The sequence below is a fragment of the Pelecanus crispus genome, chromosome 1 (assembly GCF_030463565.1).
Source record: "Pelecanus crispus isolate bPelCri1 chromosome 1, bPelCri1.pri, whole genome shotgun sequence".
NCBI classification, from domain to species: Eukaryota; Metazoa; Chordata; class Aves; order Pelecaniformes; family Pelecanidae; genus Pelecanus; species Pelecanus crispus.
Genome location: NC_134643.1, coordinates 72,474,823 through 72,492,691, shown reverse-complemented (window position 1 = coordinate 72,492,691; position 17,869 = coordinate 72,474,823). Strand labels below are relative to the sequence as shown.

Here is a 17,869-nt window from a genome sequence, read left to right as displayed (position 1 = left end):
GCAATTGGGGGAAGTTCCATAACGGGTCTTTAAGGCATCACCGTGATACAAATAATAACAATTGAGCTTGTTGGTGCAATTCCTTTCCCATTTCAACCATAATTTTCTCATTAGGTTTCTATTAGATCTGTATTAAACCTTCATCTTTTAAGGGACTTCAATTCACATGCTCTTGTTTCTTTCCCCAGATTGTTTCCCTCAGTAAGTGACGATAAGAATGAATGGACATATATCAAACACCCCTCCTGGTGGATATGGAAGTTATTTTCCTCAAACGAAGTAAGGTTATGCTTTTGATTTTCCTTTTATGGACAAAAAATAGTGTTATATTTTCTTCTTCACGCTTTCATTTCTGACAGAGCTATAATTATTAGATCCCATAGGAATAATACAAAGGCAGTTTCTGTAAAAGAATGTGCAGTTTCCAAACGATGTAACCAAATTTACAGGTATGATCTGACTGATTTTGTATTAGTGTAAGGGTAAAGCTTTATTACTGAATGGAATAATCTGGAACAGAAAAATAAATTGCTGTAGCCATAACATACTTATTATATTACTCAGAGAGGTCTTCATAAGCCTGAGATGTTTAAGGTTAGCTCGGGGTGAATGCATTTTTATGCATAAAAGATGAGTTTGCCCTTTCCGTCTTTGAGAAGATATGGTTTCCCAGTAAACAGAACTGAGCAACTGTTACCTGAAAGTGTTACCTTGTCTGAGATAAGAGAATGCTCCCTCTGTCAGAAGCATGGCACTAGGCTCATTTGCAGCACTAACGAGAATTGACCTAATCTGATGCCAAAGAACATGTATTCGTGTATGGAGCAGGGCATCTGTGCTGTCATCTGCCTCTCATATTGTTGTCCCTGTAAAGTGAGTTTGTATATGACTCATTCTTCTTGTTACACTGGAAGGATGTTGGATTGCCTTTTCATTTGTTGTAGGCAATTATAGTCCTTTTAAGTCTTTTATGAAAAGCAGTTAAAATTGTTAAAAACAAGTAGCTCTTGAGCATGCAGGAAAAAAAAAATCCTACCAAGTCTTTGCCATAGCCTTTATTATCATCATTATTATTATTATTACTACTACTATTTGGTGATATTGATTACTTACATTATGGTGGTATCTATGTGTATAACACCCCCCATGTTGTGCATGATGTTGTATTAATGCAACAAAAAATAGCTCAGAAGAATAGCTTCCAGCCCACGTGAAACATGCTTCATTGTATTCATGGTGCAGAACCAATACCCAGTATCATTAACTCCATTAGTAACATTATAGGTGTGTGTAGCCCTGCATAAGGTGGAGGGGCTTTTTCAGTGCCTGTTTCTGTGTGGCCAATACATCTACACAGAAGTTAACCAGAAATGTTTTCTTCCAGTGGCTATGGTTCACCAACATTTGCTCAGACGGAGAGGGAGCAGAATTCCAGAACAAGTGCAAAAGCTCTTTATGGTAAGGTGGCGTAAAGTCTCTAAATGTTTATGTTAAAGTTGTTGTTTAAGTATTGATTGTGATGTCATGGTGAAAATATTTTATGCATACAGATCTGAAACTGTGTGTAAATACACATGTGTGTGTGTATAAACAAAATTAAAGAACAAAGTGATTTTATTCCTACTAAAACTGACTAGGCTAGCTAGAAAATGCTTTTATGGTTTACTAAGCAGAGAACTCCCACCTGCTAATTTTTAAGGCATCAGTGTATAAAGCATTTATCACAAAACTAAGAGTGATCCTATAGCTAAGGTATGTGCCAGGCAGAAGGCATTCAGGGATCTAGCTGTGCTATAGGTTTGATTCATGACCTGTGTCTCCCCCTGCCTCCCCACCTTTATCCCCTGCTAGAAGAAAAGGAATTTACAATATTATTCTGGTTTGACACAAGGATTTCATGGAGTTTGGATTTGATGTAACGGATTTGGAGTCCTTATTTGGCCTGCTATTTTCAATAGGCTTTGTGACTGTCAAATGTGATGTTACTTATAAATGCCTAAGCGTTTTTGCACTTACCAACTACAGATGCTACTGTTTGTCTTGGCTGTATACGCTACTCTCTAGCCCATGGCCAAATCACTGTGGAGGCAGAATGTAGTCATGTTCCTTGCCAGCCAAATTGCACCATTTCCTGGTCGTCCACCTCCACTGCGAATACATCCTGCTGATAGCTCTGCTGGTAATGGAAATACAAGCAGCAATGGAGCTGAAAGATGTTCTGCTGTGTAAATCTGTGCCTGTTGTTAAATGCTCTTTTGAAAGTCAGTACAACTGATAAGACTGGAAGAATGAGGTTTGCAGTGAGAACCCAGTCGTGTGCAAGACCGCTCGCACCACAGCCTGCTCTTCCTTGTTGCATCTACCACCTCTTCTGCAGGTTAACAAACTGGAAAGCTCAAAGAACAGTGGCTAGTAACTGCAACATCCTTGGTAGTAATTAATCTTTCCTCCTGTTTTGGATGGGGTAATGGCTGGGAGTGACCTTAGGGGTTAGGGGAGTGAGGGCAAGATGCTCTGTGGCATTAGAACAGCGTTGACTTTGCCCTTGGAAGAATACCCTTCCGGCCTGGAGTTTGGTCACTCACCCGTGAGCACAAGAACAACTTTGTTGTACTGGTTGCCTTGTTGGCTTTCAAACTGCTTTGAAATGCGTGAGGCTAAAAGCCTGAGAAGGAGATGTGAGGTCTCTTAGCTTTGTGTCCTCTGAAAAGAGGAGTAGTGTGAAAAAGCTGATGCGGTTTGGTGGCTGAAGGCACTGCGCTAGAGTAGTGTGAAGGTCCGTTTCTAGAAAAATCAGCTAAGACACAAGCAGAGACCATTTAAAACATTTGCCATTTAAAAATGATGTTGCATGTGAGCCATTCTGGGTTTAAATTTAATCTCTTTTAGGGGTATGCTACAAAAGTCAGTCACTTGACATAGTATTAAAGGCAGGAACTGCAAGTGAGAAAAATTCTCAAGTGATCGTTTTAAACAATGATTTCTGTATCCTGTATCGGTTCACTTGACAAACTGATTGCAAGTGTTGACAGAAATAGTAGGTGGTAACAGAAACCAGCAAGAGACATTGCAAAAAACCCTTAGCAGATTATTTCTTTATGAGACATTATGAAAGCGTTGTGCTTTTCTTTTTCATTTTATATAATCATCATCATTTTTCAAAAGCACACGGTTTGAACAGTGTGGCAGTATCAGTAAGTGTCTTACCATGTCCTGCAATCTTTGTGGGCTTTTAAAATAATACTTCTCTGAACTTTTTCATGTCAAACATGTCATGGGATAGTCATATGTCAGTAGAAGATAGGGACAAGGTATATAATGGTAAATAGCCTTTTACTTCTAAAATACTTAATTAAATTCAGGTACTAATTGAAAATGCTTACCATAAATGGCTGTGTGGTGGCTCCTGTGAAATGAATTGTTGATCTTGGTTCACTTCCATTGCTGGTAGATATATCACAAAACTATAGATGCAGTTGCCAGGAACTGAATGAAGTAGAAGACTCAATTATCCTGGAGCTCCATGTAAAGATATATTGGCACAGCTTTTAGAGAGGAGTCTGCACATTTTACTGCTTCTGCTCTGTTTTGTATGCATAAAGAACTGGGCTGTCAGTATCACCAAATGTATGAACTGGAGAAAACAAGGAAAACACCTAAACCCTTTCTCAAATTCAGGGCAATTATTTTTTGGTTTTTAGTTTTAGCAATTCTGCTACATCCCATGTGTGTCTCATCTTCCTTTGTGATGTTAGGGATTTTTGTGCATGCTGTCCCAAGGGGGTTGTGAAGCAGTTGAGTGATATTGGAATTGTTAAAATGTGTTAAAATCCTTATTATAAAATATTTTATTTATAATTGATTTATAATTAATAGCTAACTTAAGTATTTTGTTTGAGATCCATGAGACTGAAAGCCTATAAAGTAGACTTTTATATTTTATATTATGTACATGTACATTAAATGCCCCTATTTTATTTATGTAAGTACATGGACCTCATGTATTTAATAGATTCACTTATATTCAAAAAAATACATATACTTTTACTGCAAAAGTAAAATGGACCATGTTTTTTTGTTTTTGTAAAATGTGACAATGTAATGTTAGCAGCATACTTTGTCCACGACAAACTTTCTTTTTGTGGAAGACTTTTGAATGTCATTTGGACTAAAGCACCTATCCATGGGTATCAACAAGTGAAGATCTTGAATTCAATTTCTTCCAAGTACAGTGAAGACTAAAGAATTATTAATAATAATGTGTATTTAGATATATGTGTGTGTATACACACACTTGTCTATGTCATGGCATGAAATTGTAACTTGAGTCCCAGTGCCGAGGTGGTTCATGATTCTTCAGCCCTTTGGTCATCGGGCAGAAGGTTGACCATAGTGCCAGTGGGAAAGGAGGCTGGAGTTTTATTGGTGTTACAGACAGTTCAGTTAAAAACAAAACTGGAGGCATCGCTACCTCTGATGTGGATATCTGGTAGCAAAAACTTCCTTGCAACTGCCTTTTGTCCTGTGTCAAATAATCTCTTTGTTTTCACTTCCTTCCTTCCTGAAACGAACCGTTTTCTATTTGCATGATAAATCTCTCCCTGAACTGGGAGGGAAGATGCCTCTACACATTCTTACGGGTTTTATTTCTTTATTTAGTTTCTGATCTTTCCGTCTGAAAGGGGTTTTGGTTCATACTGTCATCTGTTGTTCTAGCATTGGCTTCTCCATCTGTATTCTGCAGCTCTGCTGGTGGGGAGATGTGCAGCGTCAGTCAGCGCCAATGCCAAGGCTGTGCTGGGGGTTTGCCAGTGGGTGATACAGTGTGGAGCAGCCCCATTCCCCAGGAGCAGCGAGCTAACGGTTCACTCCAAATTGTTCAATTATTATATGGCACAGAATTGAAAGATGTTACTAAAATTGTCTTCACACTGCATCAGAAAAGACTAGGTGTTTTATACATTGTTTTTCTACTCTGATGGCTGTGATTAGGCGCTAGCAGTGAAACTGCGTCTGTATTTTTGCATTGCTCAAATACCTCATTCAGAGAAAGAATTGTAGTGTAATAAATTCAAGGAAATCACAAGCAGATCATAGACTAGGTAAATGAGTCCATTAAAAGAAGCCATCCATGTAACATGCTTGTGTTCTTTGATACTCGAATGAATTAAACTGACTGTTGACTTCTAAACAATACACTTTCTCCGATAGCTAGTTCCACATAGCCATCAGGGAGAAGCTTGTGGCACAGATCTCTGAAAGTGATAGTGTTTGCTTCTCTCTTAATGAGATTTGTTCTGAACTCAAGTTTTGACCTTTCTCCTCGGAAGTGTAGGTCACGTCTCCTGCACTTTGCTCTCAGTCTCAAGTTGAGGTTTTCCAGCTGCTGCAGTATATTCTTAGAGGGGTGTCAGCAATCTGTCCAACACAAACCATAAATATACAGTGGTAAGCTAAGCATTGGGCTTTTCTGCTTGATGATGTGTGGTAATAATTTATACTGTCACTTCAGGATTCTTAGGACAGCTTGTGAGGGAGACTCTTAATCCATCTCCACATGAATAGCCATCAGATTTCAGAGCTTCGTCTCTTTGTGCACTGTACAGACATTTTCCAATCTGGCTATGGCAGGGGAAGGTGGGATCCACCATTATCCTTCTTTGTGCTATCATAACCACAGCGCTGATAACATTTATTACATCTGGCCTATGCAATTATTTGTAAGACATCAGTGGAAGTCCAGGCACTGGGATTCCTCATTTCTGTTTTAGGCTTTTAGGAACTGAAAATTTGTTGTGCCTGAAGGTATCATAGCCCTAAACAGCACCACCCATGCTTCAGGTCATCTGCTAAGACCCAGACTGAGATCTTTTGCTTTTGGTAAGGATTTTTGCTACGTAGATAAAGAATTAGATTTCTCTTGCTGTGATACATTTCTCTGTGTGGTCTTCTGGACAATGGCACAGAGCCAGGCTACAGTAGAGTTTATTAAGCAGCTTTCTAATTTGCCATATTGCTGCACCCTCTTCCAGTTGGAAAATGGGTGAGACGGGACTCTGACTTTAGCTCTGTCAGGTTCTGTTCATAGCTCTGCCTCAAGTGACTTTGGGCCACACTGGTGTTTCTGTCTGAAACTGTGGAATAGTTGCCTTTCCAAAGTATGAAATGGTCCTTCACAGTAGTAACTGGGGAGAGCACAGAGTTCTTAGTGTAGGGAGGGCAAGGAAGAGAATGAGCGATGGCAATCTCAAGTCCTGTTTGTCTGTGTCGTATACTGTCTAGTGTATTCTTGGGTTGGCTAAAAGTCTTTGGTCAAGAGGTCATTTTGTGTTTTCTGGTGTTTTGTCTGCTTCCAAAATTGGTATGAAATCAGTACCTTTTCACCTCTTTTTGAAACCAGAAACGTGATCCATTCCTGATGACTGGCAAATTGAATAAGTTCACAAAGACATGAATAGCAGTAGCATCTCTCCACGAGACAGCAGGAAGAGTATTAGTTTCTGTGGATCAATGTTTGTGTTCCTTTGCAAGGTTTAGTAGCTAGTAGATCTTACAGTCAGGACCTATGAGTGCAATGCTGTGCTGCTTTTAAGTTTATTGCCCTTGCCTTGTGAGAGATTTTATTTTGCTCAAACACTTGTGGGTTGCATTTGCTATAGGTTGTGATTAAGAATTTAACTTAAGTGTCTTCTGCCATGGTCCTTTTTTATTTTTATTTTTTCCCTTTATCAGAGGGAAAATACTTCAGGTAAATTGTGTGCAGCATATCAGGAGGGTTTGAGCTAACCGTGGTATTAAGGCTGCACTGTATTTTATGTGTTGGAGGTAAGAGCTGCAGTAAGTAGAGTAAATAGAAAAAACTCAATAGTTTTGATAGTTTTATTCATCCTTTGATAGTTTTATACATCCTATCTGGAAGTCTCTGTTGCAGAATTTCACTTCAGCTTCAATAACTCTCTTCATGCCTGAAGGGACCCGTGAGAGGCTGAGACTGATTGGGAGGATTAGGCAAGTGAAATGGAGCATAGAAAACGTTTTTTTTTTTCAGTGTCGGGGGTTGACCCCAGCCAGCAACTAAGGACCTACCCAGTTGCTTGCTTATTCCCCCTGTCTCCTCTCTGCAGCAGGATAGGGGAGAGAGTTGGATCAAGATAAAGACAGCTTAATAAGTGAAGGAAAGAGGGGGGAGAGGGGAAACTGAAAAAAACCCGAGTAACACAAAGGCAATCACTCATTACCTCCCACGAGCAGACCAATGCCCAGACAGTCTTTGAGCAAGGGCTACTTTGGAAATACGACCCACCAGTTTTATTGCTTAGCCTGACATTATACAGTACAGAATGCTGTATTCAGTTGGGGTCATCTGTCCCAGCTGTGTCCCCTCTCAACCTCTTGTGCACCACCAGCCTACTTACTGGGGTGGCCAAGTGAGAAATGGAGAAGGCCTTGACACTGTTCGGCAATAGCTAAAATATCACTATGTTATCAACACTGGTTTGGTCACAAATCCAAAACACAGCACCACACAGGCTGCTGTGAAGAAAATCAACTCCATCCCAACCAGACCCAGTATGTTCAGTAAGTCAGCAAATTCTGTTGCTCATTTTCAATAATAGGGTATGAGTTACTTGCATTTGAAGGTCATGTAATAAGTCAAGAGGCATTTTCAGGGTTTCTGTAAAAGCAGTCAGATTAATATTGATGAATAATAATCAGCCACTTTGATATGTGAAAGAGTTGAGGAGGTGGAAGCAATATTTCCAGTAGAATGGCAATGGGCAACTGTGTAGGAAAAGAAGAAAAATAAGGAGCTGTATATGAATGAAAAAGACTGAGAGAGTCATGTGCTCAGATCTGTCTGACTTGGAAGCGGAAACATGAACATGTTGTAGGAAGAAGCAGCAGACTTTTGTGTCATCTGGGTAGAGAAGGACACTTGACAGGTTTGCAGGCTTATATCAATTTTGCTGGAAGTTGAAGGCAGTGGAGCACATCAGCAGAAGGGGGTGCAAAAGGGTTTGTGTCCTTTCTGAGGGCAAGGTGAGAACTTGTGGAGGTTTGTAGGTAGAATCTAGGACATGAGCCAGGCACTAGGAGAAAGCAGAGGCTGAGATTTAGTTTTGAGCTACTGGCAAGAACCATGGGAAAGGGGTTGCATTCTAGATGCCAGTCTTTTTTTTTTTATTATTTTTTATTTTTTTCTTTTTTTTTTCTTTTTTTTCCTTTTTTTTCCCCTTTGTGTTATATTCATATTATCATGGGAGGACTTTATTCATTCTTCCTTTGGTGCAATTTATGCCAGGCAGTCAAGGAAACTATCTCTCAGGGAGCCTGGGTTATTAGCAGTTGGGTTGACCCTGTATGGGAAAGGAGACCCACTTTCCAACTATTGAATTATAGAAGGGTTGAAAAAACAAAAAACCCTTCCAGAAGCAATGGAAGAATTTTGCCTGATGCTAGGGTACTTATTAGAAGATATATTTTGAAGGGTGAATAATTTCAGGATGGAGCAGTTACCCGTAGTATCTACCTCCAGCTCCTCTAAAGCAGTATTGACAACATTCACAGCTGCTATAGGCCACTTCTTAGCTCATCCAAAACCACGTAAAAGTTGCAGCACTGAGCAGTAATTAAGGGCCTGTGAGGTACCCACTCTTTTTTTTGGTTTGGTCTGTGACTGCAACAAGACTTGGAAGTCTCCCCAGTTTAGTTCGCATGCTCCACTGCAGAGTTTAGATTGCATCCCTTTCTTGGACTCCCAGAAAAGGGGGTCTCCAAGTCTGCATAAGTGACATACATGACATGGTGTTTTTAGTAGAAGGACCTATAGGATAGCAAAAAATGGTGGTCGATGCCCCATGCCTGTCAGTGCTTAAGAGGCATTTGGACAATGCCCTTAATAACATGCTTTAACTTTTGGTCAGCCCTGAAGTGGTCAGGCAGTTGGACTAGATGATCATTGTAGGTCCCTTCCAACTGAAATATTCTATTCTATTCTAAATGGTAACTTGGATCTCTAGCAGGTTCTAATAATCATTCTACCTGCATTAAAGAAATAAATAGGTAAATAGGAATTGTTGCTGAACTCAATATGAACTGTCAGTTGTTGTGGTGACCATACTTTTTGTTCATTAACACAAACACAGATTGACTTTTGCTAACTGGAAATTTTATTGAAGTTCTTCTTACTATTCTGTTGTGATTAAGAATGCAGAACTTGCAGGGCTGTCCTTGGATCTCAAGTGTAGGCAACCACAGATTTTATTAGCATTCAGAAAGCTCTGTTTCTTATATAAACACTATTGTTCTCACCATGACATAGTGTGTTGAAAACCTTGCCATCGTGTCTGTTGTGAGCTTTAGGGCTGCTCTGTGGAAAAGGATGTGTGAATCAGTGCTACGAATGGGTTTGGGTATCCTGTCTTAACACAGGACAAAATTTCTGTGAAGCAGAGCAAGGAATCTCTTGCAAAAGTTACTCTCTTCTTAATTCCTTTGGAGCCTCTACATATTCTTTGTTTATTTAAAACAACTCTTAACTGTTATCATTTGCAGGATTTACAAACCTTACAGTCAATGTAAAATTTCTTATCCTGGTTTAATTTGGTATCGTTAAAAAAAATAATACTTTTGTTCACCTAAAAAAAGATAATGACAGTCAAAGCTGAATATTTGATGCATTGTTAATTGAAGCAAGTGATTTTTTTTTTTTTTAAGCATATATTCTTTCTTACTGGACAGCATTTAACTATCATTTACAGTCCATAACAGAAGACTGTTAACTGACCCCCTTGGAGATGCAAATAGTTCTATGAGGTTAAACTAGGTACTATTTTTTTAATTCCCTTGTTTTGTTAGGAACAGATGGACTTTACTTCTTCAGATCATCATCCAAACAAAAAAAGAAAGGTAGCAAATCAGACAGTACTGCTTTATTGACTGTTTTGTTGGAGTGTGCATGTGTGTTTGTGTCTATTGTGGTTAAAAAGAAAATCAACAACAACAACAAAAAAACCCCTTTAAATAACATGCTGCAAAAGCAGAAATAGTAGTTACAATTGGAATCAATGCAGATCCTCTGCCCTGGCGTTTCAGAATAATGGATAATTAAATTAAGACATCTATTTTAAAATATTCACACACGTAGTTAAAAATTCTGATAATCCATGGGGTTCTTGAATTTGGCTGATTGCACTGCACACTTCTCTTGCTAAAGCAGACTGAGTAGCTGCTGTACAGTAACAGGATGGTTCTGTTGTGTGAGCGGTGTTTGTCATCATGGGAGGGGAGCTTCAAGCCAGCGAGGGATTTCAGAAACTGTATTGGCTTTCATGAAAGTCACTGAGAACTGGAGAGATAAATGGGTGTGATTATAAAAGGTGACAAATACTTCTACAAGTGACAGCTGAAAATGAGGGCACTGCTGTATCTGTCAGCACCTGAAATTCCTGTCTGAAGGAACCCTGGTCACAGAAGAGCCTTTTACAGTGTGGCTTTTATGGTGTCCTAACTGCAGATCTCTGTGTGTCACAGATCATGTACTTAGTAGTAGTCAGCATTTTTTTATTTTGCAAAAAGTAACTTACCTTTCCTGTCAATGGAATCACACACTTTTATTTTCCTCCCCAAGTACTCAGAGTATGATGAAATTGATGGATTTCATTTGTACATCAGGTACTTTCCTTCTGAACAAAATCAAACCGCCTATTTTACTTGAAGATCAGAAATCAAGTTATTTAATGAAATGGAGAGAAAAGAATTGCCTACTTGCAGAGTTTCCTTGGACCTCTCTTGGCCAAGTCTCCTAGTGACTTCCTTCCTTAGGTAAAGCTCCTGGTGTTCCAGATCGGGCCCTTAAGAAGTTATGGTGAAAAAAGAGAAAAAACCCTCCAAATGTTGCATTCAAATTTTTTCCACTAAAGTTGAAAAGTTTTCTTCAGTATTCATATGAAGTCATTATTTTGTGGTGTGGATGTGTGTCATGTCTTCATCTTCTATTTTCCCTTCCCTCCTCTCCTAGTTTGATATTAATCTATTGTATGGAGTGAAAGGCAAATGTTTCTGATTTTGCAGCATTGTATTTTCTTCAGCTGAATAGTATTTCTGTTTAGAGGTATTTGGTGTGTACTTTTTTTACCCCTTTCCATGCACATTTCTACATTAGTAACTCATCAAATTGAAAACTTTAGGAAGAAATAAAGGATAAGTCAGGTCTGGTTTGTATGTGGCTTTGTTGTTTTGCAGATTTAACCTGTATATCAGACTATACTTATGCTTTCAAGTGCTTTCATACAAATTCAGTAAGCCTGATGCTGGTTAACCTATTGCTACCAAAGTGGCAAGCTAGTGATTTTAATAATTGGGCTTCCCAATGAAGCGTTTTCAGTCAGAACACTGCTCCCCTCCGGTGTCCTGACTCACTGTGATGAGATAACTGGCTTTTGTTTGCACCCACAGGCGCTCTCAACATCATTGATGTAAGTATGATCCTTGTGCTGGACTATGGGGGGGTGAAGGTTTTTTCTGTCAAAATACAGAAATTATCAGCAGCCCATCTTTCATTTTCATATATACGACTAGTCTTAAGTATCTCTGAGAAGCATTCAAACCAGCATGATAAGAAGTTGAATTAATAATTATTCTTTCTTTTCCTCCCATCTTTAGAACAAAGAAAGAATTATGCACGAGACAGTGCCAGCAGCATATCTGAAACTTCCCAGTATCACGTAGAGGTGAGATGAGGAGCGATATACCAATTATAGCTTTCAGTTACATGCAGTTATTTTTGCCTACATGATTTTTGAGGATACATATGCTTGAAGGCATATACATCTTCCAAAATACCCTGCCAACCCGAGGTCACTTCAGAATAGATTACACTGAAATGTCTCAAATTCTATAGCTCTGCCATAATGAGCTGAAATTTTGATGTAGAAGAATGTAAGCAAAGTTGTGTGTAGTTTGGCAAACGGACAGGACTTCTCAATGGGGTATCAATTCAACATGTTATGCTGCCCTGTCTCTGAACCTGGCGTGTTGCAAGGATGAGGCAGAGCTGAAAAAACCTGTGCTGTGGTGAGGCATGCTGGATGATATTTAAAATGAATATTTTGATCGGTTATAATCAACAGAGGTGACAAAATATTCAGAAAGAGCTGAGCACGAACCCCTAAAAGCCCTAGTTAGTCTACTGTGTAGTAGTCAAACAAATATATTCTGTGTGCACAGATTCTTCCCCAGTGTGAAGCGCAAAGTATGTTAGTTCCTGTCTTAAGCTGCTTTGTAGAATTACTGCATGCTGCTGTCATATTTCATCCAGGAGTAGATACATTTAAAATATTCAGCAAAGTAAACCTGGGTGCCCATATGTAGCCTGTTAAGCACTTTTGGGTGCAATGCCTCATTCTGTAGTCTTACTTTGACACAAACTTCCTCCCACTGCCATCAGACCACTGTCATGGGTTAAGCCAAGTCTTGCAAATACCATAGATTCTCAGCTCCTGTTTGCTGGGTTTTAAATTAGCTGTAAACTGTGAGATCATATGCAGAAGAGTCTTAATTTCAAGTGCTTCTATCCTATGATCAGCTTGCAAATGAATACTTGTGCTGCTTCTAATTGTCTATTTTTCTTCAGTTTCTTCATAACAGTTTTGGTACTGCACTGGCATAAAAATTAGTACTTGTATTTGGAGTCTAAGCATTCCTGTGTGAGCAGCCAGTAGAGAGTTTGTTTCACTTCTTTTAAACAGTTTGACTATATGCAGCTTAATAGCTACTCTCTTGTCTGTCATTACTAAGTCCTGTTATCCTGTAATAGAAGAAAGCACAATTAATTCTTTCTTTTTTTCTTCTTTTTTTCTTAAGTTATTTAGAAGGTAGATGTGCAAGCCTATATTAAAATTTGTTCAGCTTGAATGAGTGTAACCAGGTCTTCAGTAAGAATGTGAAGCTGGATTTATGCCTGGATAAAATGAAATAATTTTATGGGTTGTCTTGCATGGTTGGCATGTTGAAGAAGAAGTTGTGAAAACCATAATGACAGGGAATCTAGCTGAGGTGATGTCTGTGAGGCAGTATTTAATTTCTAGACCATTAACTGAATCTGGAAAATATTCCAAGTTGATGGTGAGCAAAAATAGTTAGTATACTACATTTCTACTGTGATCTGCAGAAAAGAAGTGACTAGCCTGTCAATAAGGTATCGCAGTCAGATGCAAGTTCCTCATGGTTGCCATCAGCATGCTAGCTGGCAGCTCTGGAAGAGATGAGGACACTCCAGGTCAGGGTGTTGGTGGAGGTACGTTGTCAAGCTGTTTCTGGGAAGCTTCTGCTAACCCTTCCTGGATTCAGCTTGCCAAGAGAGACAGGTTTTCACTCCTTAAGAAAGCTAATTAAATACTCACGGTTTAATTCTAGCTTTGACATCTGAAAGATGTCAGAATATGCCTTCAAGTCTATCCACTTACTATAGTGAGAAAATGACAGAGAATGACAAACAGTGAGTTACAAAAATCAGTTGACTTAAAGTGACATTATGAACTAAACAACCTCTTTTGTGGCTTATTGGTGGGTTCTGTCATATACCAAGGCACTTTTATTCATGAATAATTTGTATTGCTGTTTCCTGGCAATTTGAATACTGACACTGCCTAGCAATAGGGAAAATTACAATTTTTTTCTTTTAAACGCACATCCCATTCACTAGCACTTGACCACCTTTGTTCTGGACCGAAAAGAGGCAATGATTACAGTAGATGACGGAATAAGGAAGCTGAAATTGCTGGATGCCAAAGGCAAAGTGTGGACTCAAGATATGATTCTCCAAGTGGATGACAAAGCTGTCAGTTTGGTGGACTTGGAATCAAAGGTAAGATCTGTGAGTGGCAGTCTCATTTTCAGAGACAGAGAGAAAAAGGGAACAGGCAGAAAAATGATGTATGTGAGATTTGGTATTTTAATTAGCTTATTATCACTTTCCCTTTTTAACTCATGCGGCTTTTCTGAGATCAGGACACTGTATAGTAAGGTGGTGTTTTGTATTTGGTTTTTTTTTTTTTTTCTTCCGGCAGAATGAACTGGAGAATTTTCCTTTAAGCACAATTCAGCATTGCCAAGCTGTGATGAACGCATGCAATTACAATTCAATTCTTGCATTAATATGTAAAGAACCAACCCAAAACAAGCCCGATTTGCATCTTTTCCAATGTGATGAGATTAAGGTAAGATAGTAATGGAGATCTGCTATGACTTATTTGAATAGGGGAAATTTTATGAATTGGCAAGTACAGTGGATAAAATCAAATGGGCTGATTCACAGAAAATAAATCTGTTCTTTTATGAAAATGCTTTAAGTTTAATGCACTTATGATATTGACACTACTTTTAGTATGTTAGTAAATGTAGTGTAGTATGTCTTGCAAGAGAGTAGTCCGGTATGTAAGCTGAATCCTTAGTGCATGTTCAAATATGTCATTACTGTAAATATTAATTCTTGGGCTCTGTAGCTGTTCATTTAGGTTTGCAAATGAGTAAAGCTCTGGAATATGTATATGGTTTGAATTCACACTTCTGAAGAAAGTCGTGTAAAATAGTTTGAGTTATCTCAAATTTATCTTGTCATCTACAAAGAACTCATCCGAGCCTTGAGTCTTACCTAGTCTTTCCCCCTTTTCTGCTCTTTTTGTCACTGAACAATCAAACCTTCTCTACATTCTCACCTCTCTGCATCTCTGCTCTGCTGGAGAGATAATGAAAAGGAAAATATTACTTGCAGAAGGGGCAAAACAAGGAAGGAGATTGTTCGTCTTTGATTAAAATATTTCCTTCAAGCGTAAATATTTTTTTTTTAATGCGTTCTGCAATACTACTTTATTTCCAGGGTTATAAATTTTAATTTCTGTTAGTTACTCTATATAATTGGTATTTCTTTAAATTCCAATTGGTAATTTAATGGGTATTTTTTAATGCCTTTGTAGTAGTTCATATCATTGTCTTAAAACAGCAGATTGCTAATCACACTGTGCAACCATTTTGAAATTGGTACAGTGAGAGTGGTTTAAAGATGACTGGCTAATTGTGTGAGAAGTTCAGGTGGCATTATGTTAAATAATGCAGGGATCCTTTTGAGTTCTGGTTGGACCCAGCTTCCCAAAGTGTAGAGGGCGGTCTCTTTTCTTCAGACTTTCATCTCTTGAAGTTGTTCCTCTGTGTACAAATAAAAATGTAAAGCACATAAGCATGACTTGGAAGTCCAGGATCCACCTTTTCTTCTGAGCTATTGTTTGAGTCTGTGACCATACCCTAGCTTTTGTTCCTTACCTATGAGACTTGGCTGGTTTTGAAAGGTTAGGTCTTTCTCCCTTGTCTTTTTCCTGCTTTTGATTAGAAGTTACCATGAACCTCAGGAGCCTCTGCAATAAAAAAAATTAGTCAAAATCAATAATATTTGGGGCATTCAATATTTTCTAAACAAAAAATTGCTAAATAATAAATATCAAGAGTATGATCAATGGAATTCTTCTGGGTTTAAGTTCCTCAAATCCCCTTAAGTTTTTTCTATTAATTTTTTAACCTTAGTGTATCCCTTGTCCATATTCTGTAGTGCAATTCATTATAGCCTGAGAGGTCCCTTAATCCCCTTGGATTCTAAATTCAACAAAGTCTTCCGGTCCCAGCAGAAGTTACGTATTCCTCCCAAAAAGTTACATACTTCTCCATTATGAGGGTACTAAGAAAGATGTGGACCTTGTAGAGTGAGCCAGATACTGTCAGATTTGGGCTTTGACAACTTGTGTAGGAAATTTGTCAGCTGAAGACATGTAACAGAGCATTCTAAATCCTACGAGAAGCCGTGACCTATTTAACACAAGATCTATTAAAAGAATGCCTTAGATGTGCATCAAAATTTCACTTGTGGGTCACTGGTGGAGGCAGACTGCAGTTATGGAGAGGCAGGAGCCTGCAGATTAGGAAATGTTCGGATAAATTCATCTTCTGTTACATCAAAGAGAAACTGGAGGCTATCCTTATTTCCTAAAGGAAACTGTATCACTACAAGTTACTTTCCTAATCCTTTATGCTGCTACTATCTATAGTAGATTTTTTTTTGGTATGTCTTTCCCCTAATATACTTGAGAAAAACAAAAATTATGTACGCAGAGGGAAAAAATAGCTTATGCAATAGTGGTTGACTTGAGATAATTACAGCTGTTCAGACAAATTTGGTATCTAGATGACGTACTCATCCGATGATAATGCTTGAGATTGGAACAGTGACAAAAATACCAACTCCCAGACAATAGCATTGTGCGTTTCTTTGTTCTGTTTATGTGTAAAATAATTTATCCCAGAACTTTTAAATAAATGGGATTTGATAAGGGATTCTGGAATCTAAAGGTGCCCTAAAAAAAGTGCATGAGGAGATATTTATTTCATATATCTGGATAGTCTAGCTGATAACTGATGGCTTCTGCTTCTGTTTCTTTAGGCTAGCTTTATTCATGAAGATATTGAAAGTGCAATCAGTGACAGCAAAAGTGGGAAACAAAAGAAGAGGCTTGAAACGCTGAGGTAAAAAACTAACTTCTTGGCGGTATATAGGATCACAAAATCGTGTTACAGCATTCAGAAGCTCTCCAAGTCTGCCTGCTGTTTTTTACTCTTTATTGCTAGTTGATATGTCCAAAACCATGTGTAGAGACCTTGCTTTAATAATTATCTCAAGCTCTCTTGATTTATAACATCACTCTTACCTTTCCCGATTCCACCTTACAGCTGACATCCATACCACTTGCCGGAGAATAGCATTGCAAGTCTCAGTTCTGCATATGGGTCAAGTAGTTCAGAGCTTAAATTAAAACCATAAATGCCCCATAACTCCAAGTAAATAAGATTATGATAAAAGGTTTTTGGACCTAAAGATGTTAAATAAAACAGCAGGTGAGGATTGAATAATCTTCCTGCCTGTCTGTTTAATGATGCTGAAGAATACTTGCTTCCCTGGTAGCAAAAGGCTTCTCTGTCAGTTGGGAAATGTCGGGGAAAAGAGTCTGTTGGGTTCAGAGAAGATTCATACAGAAGTGAGAGGTAGCCAACTGAGGCATAGAAACAAGGGCACAAATATATTAGATACTGAATGGTAATGGTGGTAGTTTGTTGAAAATGTAACTGCGTCCTGATAGTATCTCTCAATAACACTTAGCTTTGTGGTCCAGATAGAGAAGTCTCTGCTGAACAAGAACCATTAAGTAAAAATGTCACCATTATATGAATGAGCTTATAACAGTCTTAGCTACCTGTTAAATTCTAATGCACAATGCATGAAGTTTTCCTAGAGTAATGGACACTCCTATAAAAACAAAACAAAAACTGAACTGTGTCTAACTTTATCTGCATGTTTAAAATTAAATAAGCAGACTTTACTGTTTGTGGGACTGTAACAACAGATATAAGCACAAAGAGGCAATCCAGAAGGACTCAAACACATTGGATGTGCTGGGAAACTAATGAGATTTAATTGGGAGAAAAATGTAGGTCAGTACAGCTGGTGAGAAAAATAATCCAAGATATCAGTCTCTGAGGGCTATGAGGCCAAGAGCGCATGACAGCTTAGTGCTGGTTACTTACTGTCATATCATGTACATGCTTGCATTGGGTCACGGGGAGAGACACTCCTGCCTGACATTGCACTACCGAATTGCTCTAAGGTTATTGACAAGTAGAAGTGTGGGACATGGGAAGAACAGTGCCCAGGAGACTGGAAGAAGGAAAGGTGAAGGAAACATATTTTTGTTCACTGTTCAAAGACCAAATAACACTTGACATTTTGTTGAATGCCATGAATGAGATGGGTTTATAAAGAGATGAATTC

General features: G+C 38.6%; 1 protein-coding gene across 2 annotated transcripts in view; it reads left to right on the top strand.

Annotated features, from left to right (window-relative positions):
• The first annotated feature begins 217 nt into the window (after nt 1-217).
• The window catches only part of EPS8 (EGFR pathway substrate 8, signaling adaptor), a 54,253-nt gene continuing 36,601 nt past the window's right edge, over nt 218-17,869 (top strand). For both annotated transcript variants that reach the window (XM_075713142.1, XM_075713136.1), the window contains exons 1-6: nt 218-279; nt 1,385-1,458; nt 11,665-11,732; nt 13,706-13,867; nt 14,070-14,219; nt 16,487-16,569. In XM_075713142.1, the coding sequence (XP_075569257.1) occupies nt 218-279; nt 1,385-1,458; nt 11,665-11,732; nt 13,706-13,867; nt 14,070-14,219; nt 16,487-16,569 (599 nt within the window). The remainder of the gene's footprint in view (nt 280-1,384; nt 1,459-11,664; nt 11,733-13,705; nt 13,868-14,069; nt 14,220-16,486; nt 16,570-17,869) is intronic.